Below are 23,409 nucleotides of genomic sequence, written 5' to 3' on the forward strand. Positions count from 1 at the left end.
ATTTTATAATAGGATGCAGGTTTTTATAGAACGAATAATGAATATTTGTATTACTATCTCTTTTGATAATGTAATGTTGAGATTTTGTATATACTGTATGATGTATGTTATCTTGTATAACTCATGAATAAATATGGAGGTGTGTTTTTCAAATAGAAAGCGTCTGTGTTACTTTGTTCCTCTGTGTGACTCTTCAGTTATGTAAAAGCAATATATTTAACTCTTGTGAGACTTAAGAACAGTCTTGATTTGCACTGTACCATTAAAACACGATGAAGCCAACTTATTTGTGAATGCCATGGCATAATTTGACTGGCATTCACACTTCTTAATTTGTGCCCAAAGACGTCACAGCCTAAATGTGAAAATATGCAACCGTAAATACCCCCATATAAAAAGATTATGATGCCTTATATTCACCAAAATAGAAGTCACAGTTCTACATATTTATAGATGAAAATGATATGAGAAATTATATGTAATATCCCTCTATCCTAAACTCTGATAACTCACTGCTTCATAGTCTGTTGCTTTGTTTGTCTTATTTGGTTAAGTAATAAATACATAATAAATAAACCCAGACATGAACTTTTTTACTAATGGAAATGAAAAGTATTTAATCTGACAGAACATCACAAGACATAGTGACACCCAACTGCACAGAGATGAGGAGTTTGTGGCAGTGTAGCACCTCCCTGTGGTCACAGCCAACAACAACAGTACCACCAGCACTACTAATTATAATACAATTAAATATTCATTAATGCTATCTGTACTAAACTTTACACAAGATTAGGATCTTGTTTTCTTTCATGGCACTTTTCTTTTTTTGCATTTTCTGTTAATATGTTTTTGTATAATTGCAAGTGTATTTTTATTTGCACTGAACAGATATGTTCATACAGTACAATAAATGACCACTATTTTACATTTAAATCCTAACATATGCCATATATAGGGATGCATGTGATCCTAAAATGAAATAAAATAATAGATTAAAGATTTTCTGAGATAAGTGGTACTGGACAGGTTGTTCTGACAATGTGTTTGTGTCTGTTAAAAAAAAGTATTGTGTGTATGTCAGTGTTTTTGAAAATGTGCAGGACTGAGAATAAGGGACTGGGCTTCCACCAGAACATTATATAAGTGGTTTCGCAAATAGTGGGTAGATAATGGCTTGATGGCCATTAATTGTATAGTGTGTCTTATATGAAAAATAAATGTTTGCATTGAATTTTAGGGAGTCATCATCAAAATGTTATGTGTTTATGTAAAAAATAAATATTGGTTGTCTTCAGATTGTTGTAACTTGTAAATACCAACACTGGTGCAGGCTACTGGTTCGACTTGTGACAACAAGTAGTGTGTTGTTTCATTAAACTGGTTTCCCTTCTTGTTTCTCTGTTTGAGGCGTGGTGGTCCAGCTCCGCTGTAACACTGCGGAAAAGCCTGTTCAGTGAAGCCTCCTGCGCCGGCCTGCTCCCCCTGCCCGCCGCTGGAGGCCGCTGTTCCCGCACACACTCCCCGTGTCTCCGCAGTGCTGCCTGCCTGTCTACGAGGAGTGCGTTTGATTGTTGCAGGGCTCAATGGCGGACAGAGCAGGATAGTCGCCTTAGCACCGAGGACAATAACATCCCGACCGTGTGGATTCCCGGCGTGACTCGGTCCGCCGCAGCGTGCCCCCGGGTGCTCCGGCCGAAGCGGGCTCTCTGCTGCATCTAACATTAGGAACAAAGCCGCGGCGGCTGCTTTTCTCCTCGTCTTCTCGCCTTGTTGAGTTCCCATCCCAAGCGGAGAAGTTAACACCGTTCATGGTGGCTGGCTGAGGGCAGCTAGCTCAAGAGCAAACCATGGGGGACTCTCTTGAATTGATAGGGAAGCGTCTGCTCTTGCTCCTTGACGACGGCAGGTCAGCGAACGGATCCGAGCCGGCGCAGGCTGCCTGGGCTCGGGACTGGCTACGGGGGACGGTGCGGGCGGTGAGCGTCATGGGCCTGGCCGCCCCGGAGGTTAGCGGAGCGGAGGCGACAACAACATCCACCGCAGCGGGGCTCACGGTCAGTGTTTACATACAAGCGAAGCCGTACAGAGCCGCTAAACACCCACCAGCCCGTGTTTAAAATGTGTACCAGCCATTAAAGGTGCTTTTTCACCCAACTGAACTGGCCTCTGACCGCCAGCGCTGGTACATTTACTGGTTTACAGGTACCGTTAGCTCGTTTAAATATTAGCAGGCTACAAGTCGCAGGCAGTCAGGCGAAGCTAAACTCGAGGCCGGGGATTTTGTGGCCTTTGCTTTGTTCGCTTTTTTAGCTTTTTAATGCTTGACATTCAACTCCATCGATCTTGATCGCAACCTCGTAGCAATCAATCGCAAAGCACAAATGCACCAGAGCTAACTTAACCACTACGATATTGTAATAAATAGTTGTCGAGCAGCGGTGAATTAGCTGGTCGGTTCCCATGGTTAGCTAACGCTGGTCCGGTTAAAGGCCTCAGAAGTTCATATGAGGGTGAACCACCAGGAATTCAGCCGACTTTACTGTGGACTCCACACTTTGTTACCCACTAAACTCTTCACCGAATCAAACAAATATCCCCAAGCTATGTTTGGTCTACTGTGTGCAGGGCTGATAAACTGCAGAGACATTTTGAGTGAGACCCTTGTAAATGGTTTGGGGTGGTGGTGGGTGACCTACATTAAACTACAAGCTTCACAGCTACAACACAAGGTTTTACATCATCAGGTCATGTCAGCAAAATACTCATTTAGATTTACATGATCACTTTTTTGTACTGTACTTTAAAAAGAGTAAAAGGTTTCCATTCACAGTTAATAAAACAATGATTTATTAGTAACACGGTTGGTTACAGAAGTTACTGTTATATTAGTGTGAAATCACTGCACCTAAAACTATTAAAGTGTGTAAAATAAGATGTGATCCTGACATGAGGACTGATCTCAATCGGGGAGGATAAACGTCAGGTTTCTGATATTACTTGAGTTTGCAGCATGGAGGGAATAAAAAAACTTTCTTATATACCAACATTTCTAAAGACATGTTGTTGGGAGTCTTGCTTCAGCAGTCTGTGATGAAGATGGCAGTGAGGAAAGGTTACGTGTGTTTTAAATACAGCTCAGGGATCATCTGAGAAGTACGTTTCACCACTTTCTGATAATAGTTTTTCTCACAGATGTCAGAACCATTTTTAAGGGGGGAAAAAACTCAAATGTAACCATCATATCCAGAAACACGAAAATATATTTTGAAGAATTAAAATACCTGCATGACAATGTCATCAAACACAATTAAAAAAAAAAAATACTGTATTTGGTCAGACTAGAGTCAAAACTGACTAAAGACTTTTTTAAAAAATCAAATAATGTTTCAACGTGTTTGTGACGGCTCACAGTGTTAATGTCTGGCATTTATTGTATATTGACAAAAACAAGGTGTGAGAATGGAGTGATCTTTTGATTCCTGCTTCAGGTGTGAACTGAGGTGAACAGAAGCATGTGGGCAAGGTGGTACAAGGTGGCATTTATCTCAGATTTTACCGTTCCTCCCGGTGAGTGTACAGAGACGGGCAGAAAAGAGAGAGTCTTGTTGGAAATGTGAAACTGGAGTTCCTGGTAAGTTTAAAGTCAGTCCGTCCTGGCTGTCACACACAGCCGCTGACTGTTTCTCCAGCAAACGTCCCGTCTGTCGAGGAACGTATCTACTGGCTGGTTGTGTCCTAAACTTCCGAAACAAAAATGCTCCCAGCAAGACAAACGTTCACTGCTGATGATATCTGAGCGTCACCTCGGATCAAAAGAGAGCGCAAACACACTGGCTTTCCAAAAAAATCAATTCATGCTCCAGGTAATATAATGCCGTTCTGCTCCACCTCTGCACCAGTCACATGTCTGTTTGGGAGCCAGCTGATAAGATTTAGTTGTGGTAGATTTGTTTGGTTCACAGTGTGAATTCGTGGAATTTTGTGCAATAGGATATTACTATAGTCTTAATTGATATGATAATACTTCAGTGCTACCACACATTGTTTACCCTCAGTTTCACTGTGTTATTTAGCCGCTTCTTGTTTACATTCTGTACTTATTTTATTTAATTGTTTTGCACTATTTCTCTGTTTTTCACTTAAGACTAAGTAATTTCCTTCGGGATCAATAAAGTTGGACACATTTCGGATTTTATGAACTTAGTGAGAAACACAAACTGGAGATGACTCACTGTGTAAAATCTGCTTCAGAAAAATTAAATACCTCGGTAGTGCATCAAATTTGAGAAAACACATTAGCTGTTCTCACCCTGAGTTAACATCTGTGGCAGCTTTCATAGCTGAGGATCTACGACCATACGTGGTCATAGAGAACCCCCTTTTTTTTTTTTTGCCACCTGAAAACCCCGGAGCCGCAGTATAGGCTCCTATAACGAAGTCACTGTACAGGACGACTGCATCTGCACTCTACAGCTAAACAAAAGCCAGGCAAGGAGCAGCCTTTATCAACTGTGTCCAGTAATCCATGGAAATTACTGCTCGGCCAGAGGCACGCAGCAATTGGCTGTGTGATTTGCTCGGACAAGTCTAGGAATTTTTAATTGACTAGAGTTTTAAAGCTAGCTGACATCAAAAACACTTGTCTCTTAAAACTGTTGGAATGAGTAGCCATTACTTGACTTGACTGAAAAATATAAAAGAAAAACATATTTCTTCTTGTGCAATACAAGAATGGAGCACATCAGTACCTGAAGGTTAAGCAGCTGGCTTGGTATTATTTGTATATATTATAAACCTGCTACCTAAATGCCAGCAGAACCTTTTTTTTTTGTTTCTGTAGCTCTTGTCAGCTTTAGCAAGTAACCACAGTAAAATAAATGTCGACAAAGCACAAGATTCAGCTTTAGTTTATTTTTTGCCTCTTGCTCACTTGTTTAGTCAGTTTCATAGAAGGTGTTAATCAGTAACATCCCATGAAATTCCCACCCTGAGTTTAAAAAAAGTCTGATTTCACTAGAAGCAGCAACTGGGGGAGTCAAACAGACTGATAACAGTCTGGCCTGTTTCTCACTGTTAATAAAACAGCCACAGTCAAAAGCTTAGCTGAGCCTGTGGTGTTTTACTTCACTCAAGCCCACAAAATAATAAACCTCCACTATCAACTTTACAACCGTAACAAAAAGGAGGTGTCATGGCATCCTAAGTGCATGTGGTAGAAGTCATTGGTAGGAATCTCACACACAGTGCATGAGAAGAGGTCGTCTGGGCGTTGCCAAGTGTACTGTGTGACTTTGTGTAGTTGTTAATTTTGATTTTGAGCTTTGGAGTGCCATTATTCAACTGGCTCATCCAGCGTGGATCAGTGCACGGCAGCTTCGTCCTGTTGTTTCGACACAGAAAAGAGGACACACAACTAAAACATCTAGCAAGCAAACAGGGTTGCAGTAATATTCTTACAAGATCTATTTCTTCTTCGACCTGCAGCAGTTTCACTTGTTACAGTTTTGCTTCTCTGTTCTGAACTTTTGTTGAGGAACCTTTTTGAGTAGAAAATGTAACCAGGGATTTAGACCAAAAACATGCTTGCACTCAGACAGCACGGGGCTGTGTAAGTGGTCGCATGTTGTTTAAAGTAACAGTGAGACGTCTTTCGTTGAGACAGTCTAAATGCGACAGCAGAAATTCACCATGAAGGTTACATAGTGAACTTGGAGGAATGTGCATTGTGATTCAGCAAATTGTGATCCAGGTTCAACTTTTTTTTCCCCTAAACAACTCTTCATTGTATGGCTGGAGCTCCCTTCTTTTGACACCCCAGCTCTTAACCCCCAAACGGCACCAGCTGAGCTTCTCAATGGTCAACAGATCAGTTTGTGGTTGTTCTTGGTCGTTCTCCTGCAGGGCAATCCTGCTCACTGAACCCAGCCTGGATAGATAAAGGTTAATGGAAAAGATACCACCAACTCCGACATGTTGAACTAACCAACTAACCCTAATTCCAATCCATTCATGACTAATTGGAGCTTCTCTAGTGTGTGCATACCATCTTCTTAATTTAAACTGAATAAGACTTAGCAGCAAACATAGGAACCCACTGGAATACAGTTGCAAAGTAGGTCTGTATTTAGACAGTAACTTTGGAAAGAAAAGTCCAAACATGGATGTATGTAAAATTATTTAAATAAACACCTTTACTACAGTGGTATACAAATTAAATAAATAGCATTTTATATGCTTTAAGTCAGCAACAATGGGCTCTTGATTGATGCCATCGCCCAAATGTTACCTATTGTTGTATAAGCAAATTAATCATCAACTTTTCTAACCCGAAGCAGCATAGAGTAATAATTGACAGGCACTGCTCCTGTGATCCTTCCAGAGGGACCTCTAATGTGAGTCAGTCAGTCAGATCCCAGTTCTGTGTTATCTAAGTCTTGCTCTAGCAGCACACAACCACTCCGGAGTCTGATTTGCATTAAATGTGCAAGACAAAGTTGTGTGTGATCATGTTGTAGTAGTGACACATGCAAACTTGCTGTCGATGTAGACAGATTCCGTCACCCTGTTCAGTGGTACAGCATGAAAAGTGTGCAAGCAAAAAATAACATTAAAGACTAGGACTGAAATTTTACTTTTCTAGTATTGTCATTTTAATAAAATGGGTAGTATTAGTATGAGACTGATTAGAGATGTGTTAGATTGGGGTGCTGGTACACGAGCACCGCTTTGAGCTCTTGGCTACTGAAGAGGCTCCGTGTTGCTGTCTCATGTCATGTAACTGTCCTCCTGTTTATCTTCTGGTTCTTTCTGGTTTTCCGACTGCAGGTGTTTGTGGAGTTTGAGAATGCTTCGCAGCGGTGCTCCTGGGTGCAGGTTTATGACGAGGGGGTGAAAGCTGTGTTGGTGGAAGACTCCATCGTTTGGGCCAACCAGAGCGATAGTACCGGGACTACGGGAGCTCCAGCATCAGCCACAGCCTGGCCTGCTCTGGTGAGTGCTCAGATGGACAGTAAGAGGAAACTGGACCCTCATGTACATGAGTAAAGCCTTGAGACGATCTACCTGCTGATATGGGAAATGGGCTTTAGCAAATCCGGGACTAGACCCTGATATGGTCTGCAGATTTCTCTACCAAGGCCTTGACTGCTAGTCACAACTCCAGTTCACCCTCCATGTGGGTATTATGATCAGAAACACTGAAATCAGATATGACCTACTATAAAGTTACTAAGACGCCTGAGGCATCCAGACCCAGTATAATTGTAGCCTAGATAGCTGAAGTTACATTAAAAATTCTGCATTCTTCCCAGATTTGAAATGGTAATTTTCTTGTTGCCTCTTTGCTGTTGAATTATCAAGTAGTTCCCAATAAGATCCAAGAATTAAACATTTGTTTCTCTTTGTCTCTTTATTTCCTCAGGTCTTCCGCTCCCTGGTGGACAGAGTAGGTTTAGGATCGTTGGTTCCTGTGGAGTATTTTGGAAACAAGAATTTTGAGTTCCTGAGTGATAACAAAGCTGTTCAGAGATTTGAGGTGTGTATGTTTGTTTTACAGTGTTGGCAAATCCTTTAGTTGTGGTAAATACTGAAGCAACGAAACCCTCATTGACAGATTAATGATTTTGTGTGATGGAATAATTATTTAGGGTATGTATCGAAAACGACCAAAAATATTTTCTGGTTCAGTTTCTCAAATGTGATTTCCTCTCTATTTCATATGATTTTAAATTCAATACCTCTGTGCTTATTGACTATTGATTAGACAGGGCAAACAATTTCTTGCACCAATCTTTTTGTTTAATTAAATGATAAACCAATAAAATAACAGCGGCAACTGTCAGTTGCAGCGCTGAGGTCCTGTAATAATCTAGCGTGAAGTTTCACACGTTTTTTGTTCCCTGTTATTAATGTGCCCCATCACTGTTTGAGGACAATGTGGTTTGTGTCCTTGTGCAGGTTGATAAAGACATAAGACACCCTTTGCTGTTGGAGCAGTCCTCCCTGCAGACTGCTATCTCCAGCTGGCGCACTGACTTTGAACTGCAGGAGATCTTCAGGAAGGGTAAGACTCAACCTTCACCTCTTTGTATGTTGTTTTCCTTCACTACTTCTGAGAGTTCGTGGGGGAGGATTGTCTTTGTGTTTCCCACATATTGTTTATTTCGGGCACCTGCGCAAATCAGCAACCATGGAATTACTGTTCACTTTTTTCCTTGTTCCTCCCCTCAGGTTCATACACTATTCAAGGACGCAGGGTTCGTGTGTACCAGCCAGAGTTTGAGGAGTGCTGGGCCTCGGGACTGGTGTCACAGCATGACCCCATCTCACACATTATGGAGATTACCTTAGATAAGGTCAGTAATGCTTATGTTTCAAGTGGAGTATCATCAAATTGTATTTGATATTTAGGGATCAAAATACTAAAACAATCAGAAACTTGTATGAAATAAGTTATAGATCAGTCTAATGTCACTTCAAACAGGTTTGATTGAAGGACTGTTAAACAAATTCCTCTGGAATGGATGAAAGCCAACAGTATTAATGAAAGTTTTGAAATAAAGTAAATCTATTGGTGAATTAGGTGATAAAAACACTACTTCACATGTGTAGAGGCAATATCCTTGGAGGATGGTCAATGGATGAATGAATGAAAGTATCAGGCTAACCTTACATTTGAATTAAAATAACCCTAATGTTTTGCCGAAATATATTCCGGTCATGGCCACTTAAATACCACTTTTTTTTGCCACAGGGAGAAGAAAATCAGTTAGTAGATCCTCGAGTGATACATGTCATGCTGGCAGAGGAGGAGGTAAGGTTGTCATAATATACATGTAATTATACTCTGTAATTGCTTATACGGTGCAGTTTATTTTGTTAAAGTGGTATTTTCAGCTTAAGCTCGACATTTTTCAGAATTTATTAATAGAATTACTTTGTAATATTTTCCCCCTTTTTAGCTTGGTAAGAATGGGAGGCGAAGGAAGGACAGTGAAACGATGAAGGTTGACAGTGGACGCAGACGCAGGACTGCCTCTGAAGGTGAGGATGACTTGAACTTGAAACGCTTTAAAGGAGCGGGAGATGCGGGAGCTGATGGGCAAAACTGTGGCGAATCCAACAAAACTCCAGTGGAAGCGATGGGGATCTGGGGTGGAGACTCGAGTGAAAGAGTCAGCAGCACAACCAAAAACGGAAGCTCTTCAGAAGGAACTTTTCCTCAGGGCAGAGTGTCGTCCCCCAACACCAATTCGTCACTCCAGATGGACCAGTCAAACACTACTCCTCCACGTTATCCGCCCCACGTCAAGGAAAATGGTCGCTCACTCTCCACACAAGGGGCAGCGGACTCCACCACCGCCGCTGCTCACACCCCCACTCCTCCTCCCCTCAAACCAGCACCTTCTCCCTTCTCCACCACATCATTCCCCTCACTAGGCCAGATGCCAAGCCTGGTCCCTGGAGCACCAGCCCCCAAGGCCTCCCCATCCCCCCAGCCAGACCGAGAGGAGGCCTCCCAGTCGGCTTATTCAAAAACAGCTGCTCTTGTTTCCCCGGGGCCTGTCACCATTTCGTGGTCACGTGACAGTGGCCCCAGTGTGGCACTATCTGCTTCTGTGGGTTTTAGCCCTAAAGGGCCCACCTGGGGAAGCCAGACAGAGGTAAGACGATCAACGTGATCATCGCATCAATACTACTATATGATTCCTTTTGTGAGTGTCAGAGTTTTGTTTCGACATTTTACTTCACCACGTTGTTTTGTTTCTCAGGGCTCTAAAACTGCATCGGGTTTTCGTTTGCCTCAGGCCACTGCTTCAGTATTTGGAGATGTTACCTCTCAGACCAATGGAGCTCCTACTACTACCACCACAACCTCCCAGGACACTCCCAGGCCCTTTGGCTTCGGCTTTGGTGGAGCGAAGAGTGAGACTCAATCCCAGCCAGACCAAAACTTGTTTTTCCAGTGCATGACCCAGAATTCTGGCTCCAGCCCAAGCTTAGCTGCTGGTCAGACCCAGTCCAAGGACACCAATTACTTCACTGCAGTGTCTGAGAGCCTGAGTAAGGAGACCCCAAGCCTTTTCAAGCCTGCAACCTCCACTGAAGGGCTGAAAAAGCCTGAGCAGCCCAAAGTGCCTGAGACCCATCCAACGGGAAATGGTGTGCTCAACAAATCATCATCGGCCTTCCAGGGCATGGGTGGCTCTGCAGGAGTAAGAGGCTCTGGTCTTAGCATTGGTGGTCTGGCTGTAGCCTCTGGAGCTCAAAGTACTTCTAAGAAGAGCAGTAATAATGGAACTTCTGCGGGGGTCTTAGGACTGCAATCTGGATTTAATACTTCAGATAGCCACCAGAACCTTTTTCTGCAGACCTCCAAAGAGCCTGCTAATCCTTTTCTGGCATATGGGGACAAAACCTCCCACACCTCCTTTGCTGGCCTCACTGCAGCTGAGCCACAGACCCTTGGCCCTGCCTCAGACAGCAAGCCAAACCTGTTCACTATGGCAGAGCCACCTAAGGGGATTCTGTCTTCCCCTTTCCCAGCACTCTCAGCAGCCGCTTCACCCAGCTCTTCCTCATCTCTAGCACCGGCCTCATCACAGAGGTCACAGACTGAAGGCACTGTGACCAAGGAGGAGCAAGAAGTCGGGGAGATGCCTTCATCCACCTCGAGCTGTCCCATGTTTGCTGGCCCCGGTGGAATGGAGGATGTCTCCGTGTCCTTTGACCAGAGCCAGTCTCAGAAGTTTACCCTAGAGGAGAGAGGCCAATCATCCAAACGTGACTCTGACTCCAGCAGCAACAGCGACCTGTCAGACTTGAGTGAGAATGAGGAGGGCCCAGAGAAAGGCCAAGTCACCGGAACATCACTTCCCACCAAGGATGGTTCCATTTTGCAGAAAACTAAAGTCCAAGGGGCTGCTAAGAGCCGTCCACGTAACAAGCCTTTCAAAGGTAAGTCTTGTCCAATCTTAAGAACCCCAGAATCATCTGTGAATAAGCAACGAAATTAACACTAAGTTGTCTCTCCCAGTGGGCCAGAGTGTACTAAAAGACCAGAGCAAAGTGCGTCGCCTGAAGCAGTCTGGTGAATCCTTCCTCCAGGATGGCTCGTGCATCAATGTAGCCCCTCACTTGCATAAGTGCCGCGAGTGCCGACTAGAGCGTTACCGTAAATATCGAACTACAGATGAAGACAGCGATGATGATGACGACCCAAATGTGGCCTGCCGTTTCTTCCACTTCAGGAGGTACATGTTTACATGACTCAATGTCTCATCAGAATAGAGGAAGTACTCATCGCGAACAATAATGTGTTACTGAATAAAACTTTTTTTTGTCTTTGACCAGGTTGGCGTTCACGCGTAAAGGCGTACTGCGTGTGGAAGGCTTCCTGAGCCCTCAGCAGAGCGATTCCATGGCAATGGGTCTGTGGCTGCCTGCACCAGCTGTCCAAGAGGGCCTCGACCTCGATACATCCAAGTACATCCTCGCCAACGTGGGAGACCAATTCTGCCAGTTGGTCATGTCTGAGAAAGAGGCCATGATGATGGTGGAGCCGCACCGTGAGTTTAAAAACATCTCACTTTGTCTCAATGCTCAGCCTTTGAGAAGTGTCTATTGTGTGTATAATCCTGCTTTTTTTTTTGCTTGTTTTTTTGTTCTTTAAAACCTGTCCTTCAGAGAAAGTGGCGTGGAAACGTGCTGTGCGAGGCGTCAGAGAAATGTGTGATGTGTGTGAGACCACCCTGTTCAACATCCACTGGGTGTGTCGCAAGTGTGGCTTTGGAGTGTGTCTGGACTGCTATCGGCTCCGCAGGAACAGGCCAAGGGAGGGTGAGTCTGACATTTAACCTAACTTATTTTATTTATTTTTTAATTGCAGTAACACAAATGTGTTGATAAACTTAATGCTTAGTGAGATATTTTTAGTGCATTGGAAACACAGAAGCGTGAATGGTTGTCTGTCTCTGTGTGTTGGCCCTGCGATTGAAAGGGCGACCAGTCCAGGGTGTACCCCACCTCTCGCCCTAAATCAGCTGGGATTGGCTCCAGCCCCCCTGTGACCCTTAACCCTTCGGAGTCTAGGACCGCCACACGGCGTCAAAGTCACATGTCGCACGTTTGAAAACGTAAAGCTGTGACACAAGCACGCAGGTGCTCAATTCAAAGACTGTTGGAAAGCGGACACTTCAAACTTTTTACAAGTGTTTGAATTTTGTCGATCGGCCTATTAAGACTAAATTTATGAAGAGCCGAAGTCGGGCACTACAGCTCTCCTACGAGTTAGAAGATGCTGAATCTGGGGAAGAACGTTCTGATTCTGAGGAAGACTCCTTTCAGAGGATGAAGTGGATGCTGCACGTGAAGACGAACGAGAGGAGGTGTCCGCGCAGACCCCCGCTCCTCCAAAGATCCAACTAGTTCCTGCTCGGATTTTGTGTTTCTTTTGCACTTTTACATACAGTGTGTCCATATATTATGTCAAAATAAATAAATACTTGTAGAATCACATAGGTGAGGTTGTGCTGAAAAGAAAGACACAAAGAAAGGCAAGCTAAGCAGTTTTAATGGGAAACACAAAGGTAAAATGAAAAGTAGTAAAAAACGCCGTTTTACCCCAGACTGAATGAATGGAAACATAAAGGTCAAACTTTTTTTTTTTCCCCCTCAGATGTTGATGAAGGTCCAGAGGATGAGGTTTTCGCTTGGTTGAAGTGTGCCAAAGGCCAACCTCATGAACCACAGAATCTCATGCCCACACAGATTATACCTGGGACAGGTATAACATGTATTATACATCTAACAATCGCTACCTCGTGAGCATTGAGCATTAAATATCTACTTGTACACTAAGAGTTGTAATGATTGGCGTTATTGCCTTTGTCCTTTAGCTCTTTACAACATAGGTGACATGGTGCACTCAGCAAGAGGTAAATGGGGTATTAAGGCTAACTGCCCCTGTGCCAGTCGACACACCAAGCCTCTAGTGCGTCCTAGTGCTCCCAATGGGATTTCACAGGTACTGGTGCCACATCATCTTTTTCTTTAGTTCTGCATTACTGCTTTCTGAAAGTTGTTTAACTCGAAGGCTCTAATGTCTGGTTGTGCTTGTCTCAGCAGTCTACAGCAGGTAGTGGTGGCATCCTCACAGCTGCAACCTCTGGTATTGGCACCATTCCAAAATCAGAGGGAGAAACATCAGCCATCAAAACAGAAACTACACAAACGGCAGCGCCGTCAGACAGTGGGGGAGGAGAAAGTGTGAGCAGTACCAGTAACTCCACCAGTGGTACGTCCTCCCCCTGTAACCACACCCAGTCCTCTGCCAAGGAGTCACGCTCATCAGGAGAGGGCAACAGCTCTGCTCTGCACTGGCTGGCAGACTTGGCCACACAGAAAGCCAAGGATGACACCAAGGGTTAGTACGATGGAGGAAATGCTGAGTCCGTGTAATCTTTTGGACTCCAAATCAATCCAAATCAATATTTAAGTTACACCACCATCTTCTTGCCGTCTTCTTCCAGAATCCGGTTCACTTCGCTCCATGATGAATAGAGACAGCCGGCCTCCCTTTGGCCTGGACTCACTCAGTGCCCTGTCAAAGCCTTCTGCCTCCAGCCCCAAGCTATTTAACAGCCTCTTACTGGGCTCCAGCATGGCCCAGTCCAAACCCGAGGGGTCCAGTCTCCGGGACCTGCTCAACTCCGGACCGGGCAAACTCCCCCAGGGCCCCGGAGAGAGTGGAGTACCGTTCCCCTCTGTCTTTACCTCAGCAGGCGTACGTATAAAGGTTTCATTATTCCATGTCATTTTGAAGTGATCCAAGTGCACACATCTATATTAAACACCCTATCAGCAACATCAGTTTCTAAGCTAGTCTTATGATGCCCAATGTGCCCAAAGCACTTGCATCACTTAAAAAGATTGAAGAATAGATCAGTTGTTAAAAAAATAATAACCTAGAGTCAATCCAAATTGCACTTGAAACAGTGTATGTATTATTTAGATACAGAAAGGGTTTTGTTATACTAAAAATCTAATTACGTTTCAGCAAAAACAGAAATGCAAGGTGTTTTCTCCTAAAACATTTTCAGCAAGAAATAGTTGAAATGGCGGGAATACTAAGATCAGAACTAACTGAGCAGATTACAGATTGTATTACTTCCATTTACAGGTGTAGTAATGATCGATTAGGCTTTCACTTAAAACTATTCACCTGTAAGTGCTTCTCTCTTTCAGAGTGACAAGCTGAAGAGCAGCCTCCCGAACTTCCTGGATCACATCATCGCATCAGTTGTAGAGACCAAGAAGGCAGAAGGCCGTCGTACCGGGTCCTCTGAGGGCGGCGAGCTTGGTGTGTTGGGAGGACGCAAAGATGGAGTAATGGGCCTTAGTGTTTTGGAGCCACATACCTCACACTCATGGCTCTGTGACGGACGACTCCTCTGCCTACAGGATCCCAGCAACAGCAACAACTGGAAGATCTTCAGAGAGTGCTGGAAGCAGGGACAAGTAAGAACCATAATATAAGATGGTATAGTATATAGAATAGTATAGTATAGTAGAAGTACTGATTTCTGTCTAATCTCTGCTCCTTTGTCTCAAGCCTGTGTTGGTGTCAGGGATACATAAACGCCTGAAAGGTGATTTGTGGCGGCCAGATGCCTTCAGTAAGGAGTTTGGAGACCAGGATGTAGACTTGGTCAACTGTAGAAACTGTGCTATCATCTCTGATGTAAAGGTGCGAGACTTCTGGGACGGCTTTGAGGTCATCTCCAGTAAGTGCCCGCACTATTTTCACTTACATATATGCGTTTGTTGTTTGGATTGCATTTCGCTGTGTTATTTTAGCTCCTGATTGTCTCTGGTGTCAGAAATGGCCACTAATGTGTTTTTCTGTGAATGCAGAACGCCTGCAAGATAGTGACGGCCAGCCCATGGTGTTGAAATTAAAGGACTGGCCTCCAGGTGAAGACTTTAGGGACATGATGCCCACACGGTGAGGAACTCAGAAATATGCTGCTTCTTTGGTGACTAATGTATTTGCTCACCCACCAAGTTAACCACTACATTCCCCAGTGGGGGTTATTTACAAACATGTAAGTTTACAATTTGCTAATTGTTACTTGTGCTGTTCTTCAATGTCGTCTCATGCCATCACCAGGTTTGACGATCTGATGGAAAACCTCCCCCTGCCCGAGTACACAAAAAGAGACGGTCGTCTAAACCTTGCTGCACGTCTTCCCAACTTTTTTGTGCGTCCTGACCTTGGACCTAAGATGTACAACGCCTATGGTGAGAAGGACTGACTGAGTCAAAGTTTTCATTCCCTGTCAACTCAGCTGGATGCTTCATCTCTTTCTCCCCCTCCCACCATTATATATCTCTCTTAATCTTCTCCCCCTCGCTGTCTTTCCTTCTTCAGGCTTAATCTCGTCTGAAGACAGGAAGGTGGGAACCACTAACCTCCACCTGGATGTCTCTGATGCTGTCAACGTCATGGTCTACGTTGGCATCCCTCAAGGAGACGGAGACCAGGAGCAAGGTCAGTCGACAAAAACTTTGTCTCTCTTGTTGGCCTCCCTTGTTCGCTCACTCGCACATTTAATAAACATTGATTACATGACATGTGTACAGTACACCCTTAATTGAGCTTTTAAATGTGATTCAAACAGCTGTTTGCTTTTGAAAAATACAGTATTTTATGTAAATTATGTTTAGATTATTATTGTTACATGCAAAGTGTTAAATATACACAGGATATAAAAGGAGGAACTGGATACACTAGATATTCATACTCATCTAACAGATCCCTCCTTGACAGTCTTTAAGAATATTTTCAAAGCTGTGTCCCGAACATCATGCTTTGACTGTTTTAGTTGCTCCAGGCTTAATTTGCTCGGATAGGACCCTGAAAAGACCCTTCAGTGAGTCTGTGTCTTTTACATTGTGGCAAAATTTCTCATTTACAGAGGCAGATGTCTCTGGACGTCAAGGTCTGTAGACTTTCAATTGTATCACTTCAGTAGCATGCCCTTCTACTTGACTAACTCCCCTTCTTCACCCCCCTCCCCCATCCTTCTGTTAGTATCTGTGATGTGGGTGCCTGAGCACTGGGACCCATCTGTTAGTTTCTACTGTGGCACGTTTTGTACATTTCTATGCAAATGCAACCTTTATTAACACCTTCAATTAATAACATGTGGCATTTAAGTTTCTGTTACTCTTTGGAAGTGTGACTTTCTTCTTCTATGTAGATTGAAGACTTTAAAAATGTGTACTGTTTAAGGTTTGAGTTCAGTCAGTGCAGCAATGTGTCTTCCATGAATTAGCATGGAGTTCACATATGATTTCATAATCCGTGTACTGGGAGTATCTTCAGTCCATGTTAGCTTCAGGTGAGCTGTGCTCTGGTCCTTTCACTGTGGGAGAAAGGTTGAATGAAGGGCATCTAGAGTTGGTATTCCTATTCCCTCGCAGGCTTCCAGTCGCTCATCCCAGTGACACTGACACACACCCAACAGTATGACCACAGGCGTGCTGCCCTCATACACCAGCCCGTGTTCTTCCTCAGGGGATTTTACATGCATATCAAAAGAAACGCACATTTACTGAGTTATCGTGGCAACTGAACTTGTGGCTGTGAAGGAAACATTTGTGAGTGACCAGATGATAATTACTGTGTCAGTACACTCACACATTGTAAACGTGGAAACAAACAACTTTTTTTAAACTTTTCAACTTGCACCCACCCCCCAGCGTGTGTTGTTCCAAGTGAATTATTGTTTGTGCCTCTGTTGCAAAGCTATCCGCTAGCAGCCTGGCTACTGCTCAAAGCAAAAAACTACCCTAAGAATCCCAATAGCAACTAGAAACCCTGATCTCAGTGCTATGATGAAGGCTGAGTAAAGAATCTGGTCGTATAAATTAGTAGTCAGGTTGTGTTACTTACTGAACAAGAGGGAAAATGCCAGCTGAATGTCATGGTGGTCAGATGGTGTCATTATTCTTTAGCCATATAATTATAAGTTAAAGCAAAAAAGTTGTCTATTTCCACATTAATGTAATTTACCTCAGCGGCCAGGTGGCCGGTAAATATACATGGTCAGGTTATGAAGAGAAACACAGAATAAACTAGAGCCCGACCAATTTGTTCGGCTGATTTTATCAGCCAATATTGGCCTATCAGAGATATATTGGAATTGGCGTCTGTGTTGTCTGACATGAAAACTTTTCCCCAGACATATTGCAGAAAAGGATGTTTGGGGTATTTAGAAATTATGTGTTTACATCTTCTGTCCAGCAGAGTGAGCTTTGACTTCATTAGTTACGACTCTCGCAGGGCTGTCTGCAGCACAGCTGAGCAGTGAAGTCAAGTGGTGTCCTCATGGTAACTAAACTAGTTTGTGAAACAGATCGCTGGAAAGTTAATAAACAATGACCTCATCATTGTCCTTTTTCAGTGTGACTCTAATGTAACACTGTCCCTGACAACTGTCATGTCACACTCATGCTAATCATATCTGTTTGTCAGTCCAGTCAGTGATGTAGCACATTGACAGGTAAACATCAGAAGCATCTCCTCCCCCTCATTCTGCAGCTCGGCAGACAGCAGTGCGATAGTGCTCTCACATCGGGAGCACACTGCCCACCTCTGTCTGTGTGACGGCCACCTTGCCGAATCGCTGCGGCTCACACATGCGTGGTGTCCACACAGACAGCGCAACGGCTGTGGTGTCTGCCAGCCCGCCTATCTGTCTGCAGATGAGCAGCAGCGGAGTTGCTCTTGAGCCACGCCTGAGCCGTGCTGCTCACCGGGCTGTCGCTGCTGTAACCTGCTAATATGGGTGCTGAGATAAACAGCAACATGTTCCCTGATGCAGACAAGCTGCTCAGGTAGGCAGTGTGTCCCTGGAGTTAGTCTGAGTTAACTTCATGCTGCGTTGTTACCTAGTTGGTGAGATGCAACACTGAAAAAAGTCTGTTGTAAGAGTGACAGCCATTAGCTTGCCAAACCCTGGCAACAAGCCTCAGAATGTGTCATTTGTGGTTTTAGCAGCAACTCTTTCTAAATAACTCCTAAATCCTAAAAAGATGAGCGGTGGGTCTATTTCCTGGCTGTAGAGTTAGCTGCTCTATATGATGAACCTTGGGCTGTGGGTGTGAACATTGTGTCAGTGGATGTGATTGTGTAACTGTGTCTGTAACTGGCCCTTTTCTTTGCCCCAGTGGTTCTCAACTGGTCCAGCCACAAGATCCACATTAGTCTTCAGCCACAACCCAAAACCTGTAATCTTCAGCGTTTTCATGCTTTAGTAACATTATTCCTGCTTACATTTTCATGTATTACCAAAGGCTCTAATAATAATAGTTCCTGTTGTCTTTGGGGAAACACATGAACACACGGGACTGCTGCTCGGGACAACATGACAGCCACACGATGCAGCTGCAAATGGTATTTTAAGAGAAGCCATTGAAAATCAGTGCACTTCAGGATAAAACTGCTAGGCCCCACAATCCTGCAGTCCACTTACAATGGACCTGCGACCCACTACTGGGTCCTGAGCCACCAGTTGAGAACTACAGCTCTGCTCCATTTTTGTCAAACACTATAATGGACTTATATCAAAGAATTATGCTATGAAAGATGAGAAATGCAGTTGTCGCTTGAAAGTCCCAGTCACTGTCGCATTACTCAGAGGAATGGTACATTTAGTCGTCAAACTGCAGAAGTGAGATGTTGAAACATTAACAGCTCAAACTCTACTTCACTGAAAGTGGAAGCTATTTTGAAATCTTGTCATCATAAGCTGCGTGTCCACCGGCTCGACTTGGCCCTACTCGACTCGACTCGGTACGGTACGGTTGTGTTTCCATCACACCAGGTACCACCTCAAACGTGGGCGGGGTCGTCATAGCGAGGCGGGGCGAAACTCCGGTGGCGTCATTTGTATGCAACACAATACACCACACCGCACCACACAACAGAAAACATGGAGGAAATGGAGGCGATGGTGTTTACGTGTACTCGCTGAGTGATAAAAACGCCTGGTCGCTGTTTTAAAGTGTTTTAAAAATGGCGGGTTTGATTCTTGTGAACGAGTCGCTCTCATGACTCATCCAGTGACGCGATTCCCAATCAGTGGTCTGCAGCCTGGTGACGCCGCCTTCACAGCTCGACTCAGCTCGCTTGGAACCCCGGCCGAGGAGGTACTAAAATGGTACCTGGTACCAGGAACTAAAATAGTACCTGGTACCAGGTACTAGGGCCGGTGGAAACGCTACCTAAAGCGTGTCGAGTCGTGTCGAGTTGGGCCAAGTCGAGCTGGTGGAAACGCCTCTTTAGAGACGCAGCTCGTGACCCTTTGCTGCCCTGTATGTGTGTGTCTGTGTGTGTGTTGTTTGGTCCTCCAGAGGTCATGACCACCATTGAGGAGGGTGATGTGGATGAAATGACGAAGAGGAGGGTGTACGAGGGAAAGGAGAAACCTGGAGCTCTGTGGCACATCTATGCTGCCAAGGACGCCGAGAAGATCAGAGAACTGCTCCGCAAGGTCGGCAGCCAGTAGATTTCTGTATGAAATAGCGTGCAGCAATATCATTGGCTGTATCTTGTAACACATTTTAACCTCAGGGTCCTTTACAGAGATGGAAGATGCTCTACAGACAGCCTTATTTAGACTAACCAGCATTATTGCAAGACTACTTAGATTCTGTGAATTTATGTTGATCTGAATCCAGGCAGTTTTACCCTGTTTATTATCCTATGATATCATCAGCAGGTTTTCAATAGCAACCAAAGATAATTGTGTAGTTCAGATTATTCCATGGTTTATCCATATCTGTGCCAGGTGGGAGAAGAGCAGGGTCAAGAGAACCCTCCAGACCACGACCCCATTCACGACCAGAGCTGGTACCTGGACCAGGTGCTCCGCCGCAGGCTCTATGAAGAATATGGCGTCCAGGGTTGGGCAATTGTACAGTTCTTAGGAGATGCTGTATTTATCCCTGCTGGAGCTCCACACCAGGTCAGCCATTTCATCAGAGTATACACAGTGGTGTGAAAAAGTATTTGCCCCCTTACAGATTTCTTCTGTTTTTGCTTTATTGTCACACTTACATGTTTCAGATCATCAAACCAATTTTAATATCACACATAGATGACCTGAGTAAACACAAAAAGCAGTTTTTAAATGATGATTTCATTTATTAAGGGAAAAAAGCTATCCAAACCAACCTGTCAGGGGGCAAATACTTTTTCCCACCACTGTATATGCAATTATTGTGATATCATTTACAAATGTCCCACAATTCAAGATTTATATTTGTTTGTCTTGTTTCTGTAACAGTAAATTTGTACATTCTCTGCTCCTCTGCTCTCAGGTGCACAACTTATACAGCTGTATTAAGGTGGCAGAGGACTTTGTGTCTCCTGAGCACGTGCGGCACTGTTTCAGACTGACCCAGGAGTTCAGACACTTGTCCACCACTCATACAAACCACGAAGACAAATTGCAGGTCAGTGTGCTTCCTCTGACAGTGAATGATATATTTGAGTTGAGGATAACTTGACTAACTGTACTAGCCCAAAATCATGGAACAAGGAAGCCATTTCAAGGTACAAATTTAATGTGCAAGCTCTGTAAAATTAAAAATGCTTGATTTTGAGTTAGTAAGCAGTCAGGGTTATCCTGAACACAAACTGAACAGTCGGTGTCAGAAATGGGTTTTCCTGCAACCCAGTATCAACAGATAAAATACTGTCCCTCACAAATGACAGATAAAATGTTTTATGCTTCATGTGAATATAATCCAATAATCTAATTTCCATACATGTTTTTTGTATACACGGTGTTAAAGGGTAACCTCTTTATTTTTCAACTGTGGCCCTATTTTTACATATTTTGGGTTCGAAATGACCAGCGAGTACAAAAAGTTTTGGAGTTGGTCCAGTGGACCCCCTCAGCCAGCAGCTGTGAGCGTGATCCAACTAGGACATCCATTTAAAGTGCTTGTTTTTGCCGCTCAGACTGTTATTTAAAGTGACTTGTGCCTTGTTTGGTTAGTTTGTTTGTGTTACTGTGTGTTACGTAAATATGGTGTTGGATCTGAACTAACCCTTTAAAACCACGAGTCACATAATAACACAAACAAATGAACCGATGGAGACGGGGAGATCAGCAACTCCCATGTTCTGTGAAGTAAAATTGCTTTTTTTGCCAATGGAGTTTGGTGACTTTGAAGAGAAGGATCCAGTGTCTGTAGGGATCCTCTCTGTAATGTTGTCTGACAGAAGAACAATCTGAGCCTCTCGGTGGCAAAACTAAGCACTTTTAGTGGATGTACTTTGATCAAGGATTACATTGCAGCTTTTCAAAGTATTATTTAGCTGTTGAGGTGAAAAACCCCAAACAATACTGCGTCCTAGTCAGTCAGTGTGAGGCATCACTGTTGTCTTCACTTGTTTTGACAAACTTTTCCTTTCTTTTTCTGTCCTCAGGTGAAGAACATCATCTATCACGCAGTGAAGGATGCAGTTGGGACACTGAAGGCCCACGAACCTAAACTAGCACGCCCTTAGTTCCTCTCACTTAACGCTGTCCCAAAAACAACCAGCCTCTGACGACCACTCCACCGCACACACACACACACACACACACACGCACACGCACACACACACACACGCACACACACACGCACACACACACACACACACACACACACACACACACACACACAGAGTATGCATTTCACACCTACATATACAAGTACAAGCTGCAGACTGCAGAGTACAAAGATAGGGTGTAGGTTTTTGGGGGCAGTGATGGTCTGGGTTTTGGGGAATGAGCACATTTGATTTGGGGAGGGATTAGACGGGGAGGGGCTAGTTGGCGCTTCGATGAAGGAAGTCCTTTATCGCTGTTACACAGTACGCTCAAATTTGTCTAGTTGTTTTCCAATTTATTATTTTTTGATTAACTCTGTATTTAAGGTCAGTGTGTTTGTTCTGTTGTTTTCATTGTATATGTAAGATGTGAGAGTAAGGGAGGTAAAAGCTGACGTGCCTTTGGAGCAGAGGTTCAGCTTCCATATAAGTGACTGACAAAATGTGAGTACTGGGCTAACTTTCCTATTTTGATGACGTTGATATTATTTTTCCTCAATAGGAGCGAGGTTAACCTGTTTTTGTAGATTTCTTTTGTTGTTGGAGTTTTTAAAACAGCTGATTGCTTCTGCCCTCTGTGGCTGAAATGAATTTGCGAAGCAGCCAGTGAGGGGAAGCAGACCAAAGTTTTGTATTTTTAGTTTTCTTATTTCACTTTTAGAGTAAGAAGTCTTTTCTTTTTATACACCACAAGGTAATGATCGGGAGGACTTCAGAGAGGGCAGGTTTTTTTTTTGGTCACCTATCTTTGTCCCATTGGGCTGAACGAACTGCAGACTTCCAACAACATTGTTCAAGAATCACAATTGCAGCTGAACAGAACTACTGGCCATTAACATTGTATCAATATATATATTGATCTTAGCAGTCTGTTTGATTTTTCACAATAAAGTTTACAAAAACTACTGTTTGTTTAATGTACTTATTTATACCCTCAGAACCTTATACAGTCATGGAAAAAATGATTAGACCACCCTTGTTTTCTTCAATTTCTTGTTCATTTTAATGCCTGGTACCACTAAAGGTACATTTGTTTGGACAAATATAATGACAACAACAAAAATAGCTCATAAGAGTTTAATTTAAGAACTGAAATCTAACCATTTTCCATGGTTTTATGTGATAATAACCAAAATCACTTAAGTTCTTACATCAATAGCATTGTACTGCCAAAAACAGTGCTTTTAGGCATGTTAGTCACATGATACACACGAGTTAGTACTTGATTGCATAACCATTGTTTTTGATGACTGCAGCCATGTGTCTTGGCATGCTCTCCACCAGCTTCTGACATCGTTCTGCTGTCACAGCAGCCCATTCCTGTTGCAAAAATTCAAACAAATTTGCTTTGTCTTTGGGCTTGTGGTTCCATTTTGAGTTTGATGTTCCACAGGTTTTCAATTGGATTTAGATCTGGTGATTGAGCAGGCCAAGGCTTGGTCCGAATGTTCTGCTTCTCCATCCAGACTTTAACTGACCTTGCCGTGTGGCAAGGGGCATCGTCTTGTTGGAAAATCCAGTCATTCGAGACAGGAAAGAGTTTACCAGCTGATGGAAGAAGACTGTTTTCATGAGTAGCCCTGTACGTGACCGGGTTCATTCGCCCTTCACACAATTGCATTTGCCCTGTTCCACCCATACTGAAACAACCCCAGATCATCACTGATCCACCCCCATGTTTTACTGTGGGGGCAAGACAGTCTGGTTTGTAGGCTTCCAGGCTTCCTCCTAACCAG

General features: G+C 43.7%; 1 protein-coding gene across 3 annotated transcripts; it reads left to right on the forward strand.

Moving 5' to 3' along the window:
- Positions 1 to 1,582: 1,582 nt before the first annotated feature.
- On the forward strand, positions 1,583 to 22,578 carry kdm3b (lysine (K)-specific demethylase 3B). 3 transcript variants are annotated; one of them, XM_070836444.1, is made up of 25 exons: positions 1,583 to 2,057; positions 6,829 to 6,993; positions 7,424 to 7,537; positions 7,960 to 8,065; positions 8,233 to 8,357; positions 8,756 to 8,815; positions 8,964 to 9,665; positions 9,774 to 10,959; positions 11,039 to 11,255; positions 11,356 to 11,570; positions 11,689 to 11,841; positions 12,680 to 12,787; positions 12,900 to 13,027; positions 13,126 to 13,426; positions 13,533 to 13,786; positions 14,248 to 14,520; positions 14,615 to 14,786; positions 14,917 to 15,007; positions 15,173 to 15,303; positions 15,434 to 15,553; positions 15,981 to 16,004; positions 19,423 to 19,562; positions 19,860 to 20,036; positions 20,392 to 20,526; positions 21,509 to 22,578. In XM_070836444.1, the coding sequence occupies exons 1-25, from the start codon at positions 1,851 to 1,853 to the stop codon at positions 21,587 to 21,589; spliced, it is 5,385 nt and encodes a 1,794-aa protein (XP_070692545.1). In that variant the 5' UTR covers positions 1,583 to 1,850; the 3' UTR covers positions 21,590 to 22,578. The 3 variants fall into 3 exon arrangements, with proteins under 3 accessions (XP_070692545.1, XP_070692546.1, XP_070692547.1); XM_070836445.1 differs by having other exon boundaries at positions 13,129 to 13,426; XM_070836446.1 differs by lacking the exon at positions 15,981 to 16,004.
- Positions 22,579 to 23,409: the final 831 nt, after the last annotated feature.

The sequence above is a fragment of the Pempheris klunzingeri genome, chromosome 9, assembly GCF_042242105.1.
Source record: "Pempheris klunzingeri isolate RE-2024b chromosome 9, fPemKlu1.hap1, whole genome shotgun sequence".
Taxonomy (NCBI): domain Eukaryota; kingdom Metazoa; phylum Chordata; class Actinopteri; order Acropomatiformes; family Pempheridae; genus Pempheris; species Pempheris klunzingeri.

What these genes read in the sequence shown, in the direction of transcription:
- kdm3b (XM_070836444.1), top strand. Translation starts at nt 1,851, where the DNA reads ATGGGGGACTCTCTTGAATTGATAGGGAAGCGTCTGCTCTTGCTCCTT. An exon ending in AGCCAAGGATGACACCAAGG is followed by an intron (nt 13,427 to 13,532) that starts GTTAGTACGATG and finishes GTCTTCTTCCAG; the next exon opens with AATCCGGTTCACTTCGCTCC. An exon ending in AGACGGAGACCAGGAGCAAG is followed by an intron (nt 15,554 to 15,980) that starts GTCAGTCGACAA and finishes TCTCATTTACAG; the next exon opens with AGGCAGATGTCTCTGGACGT.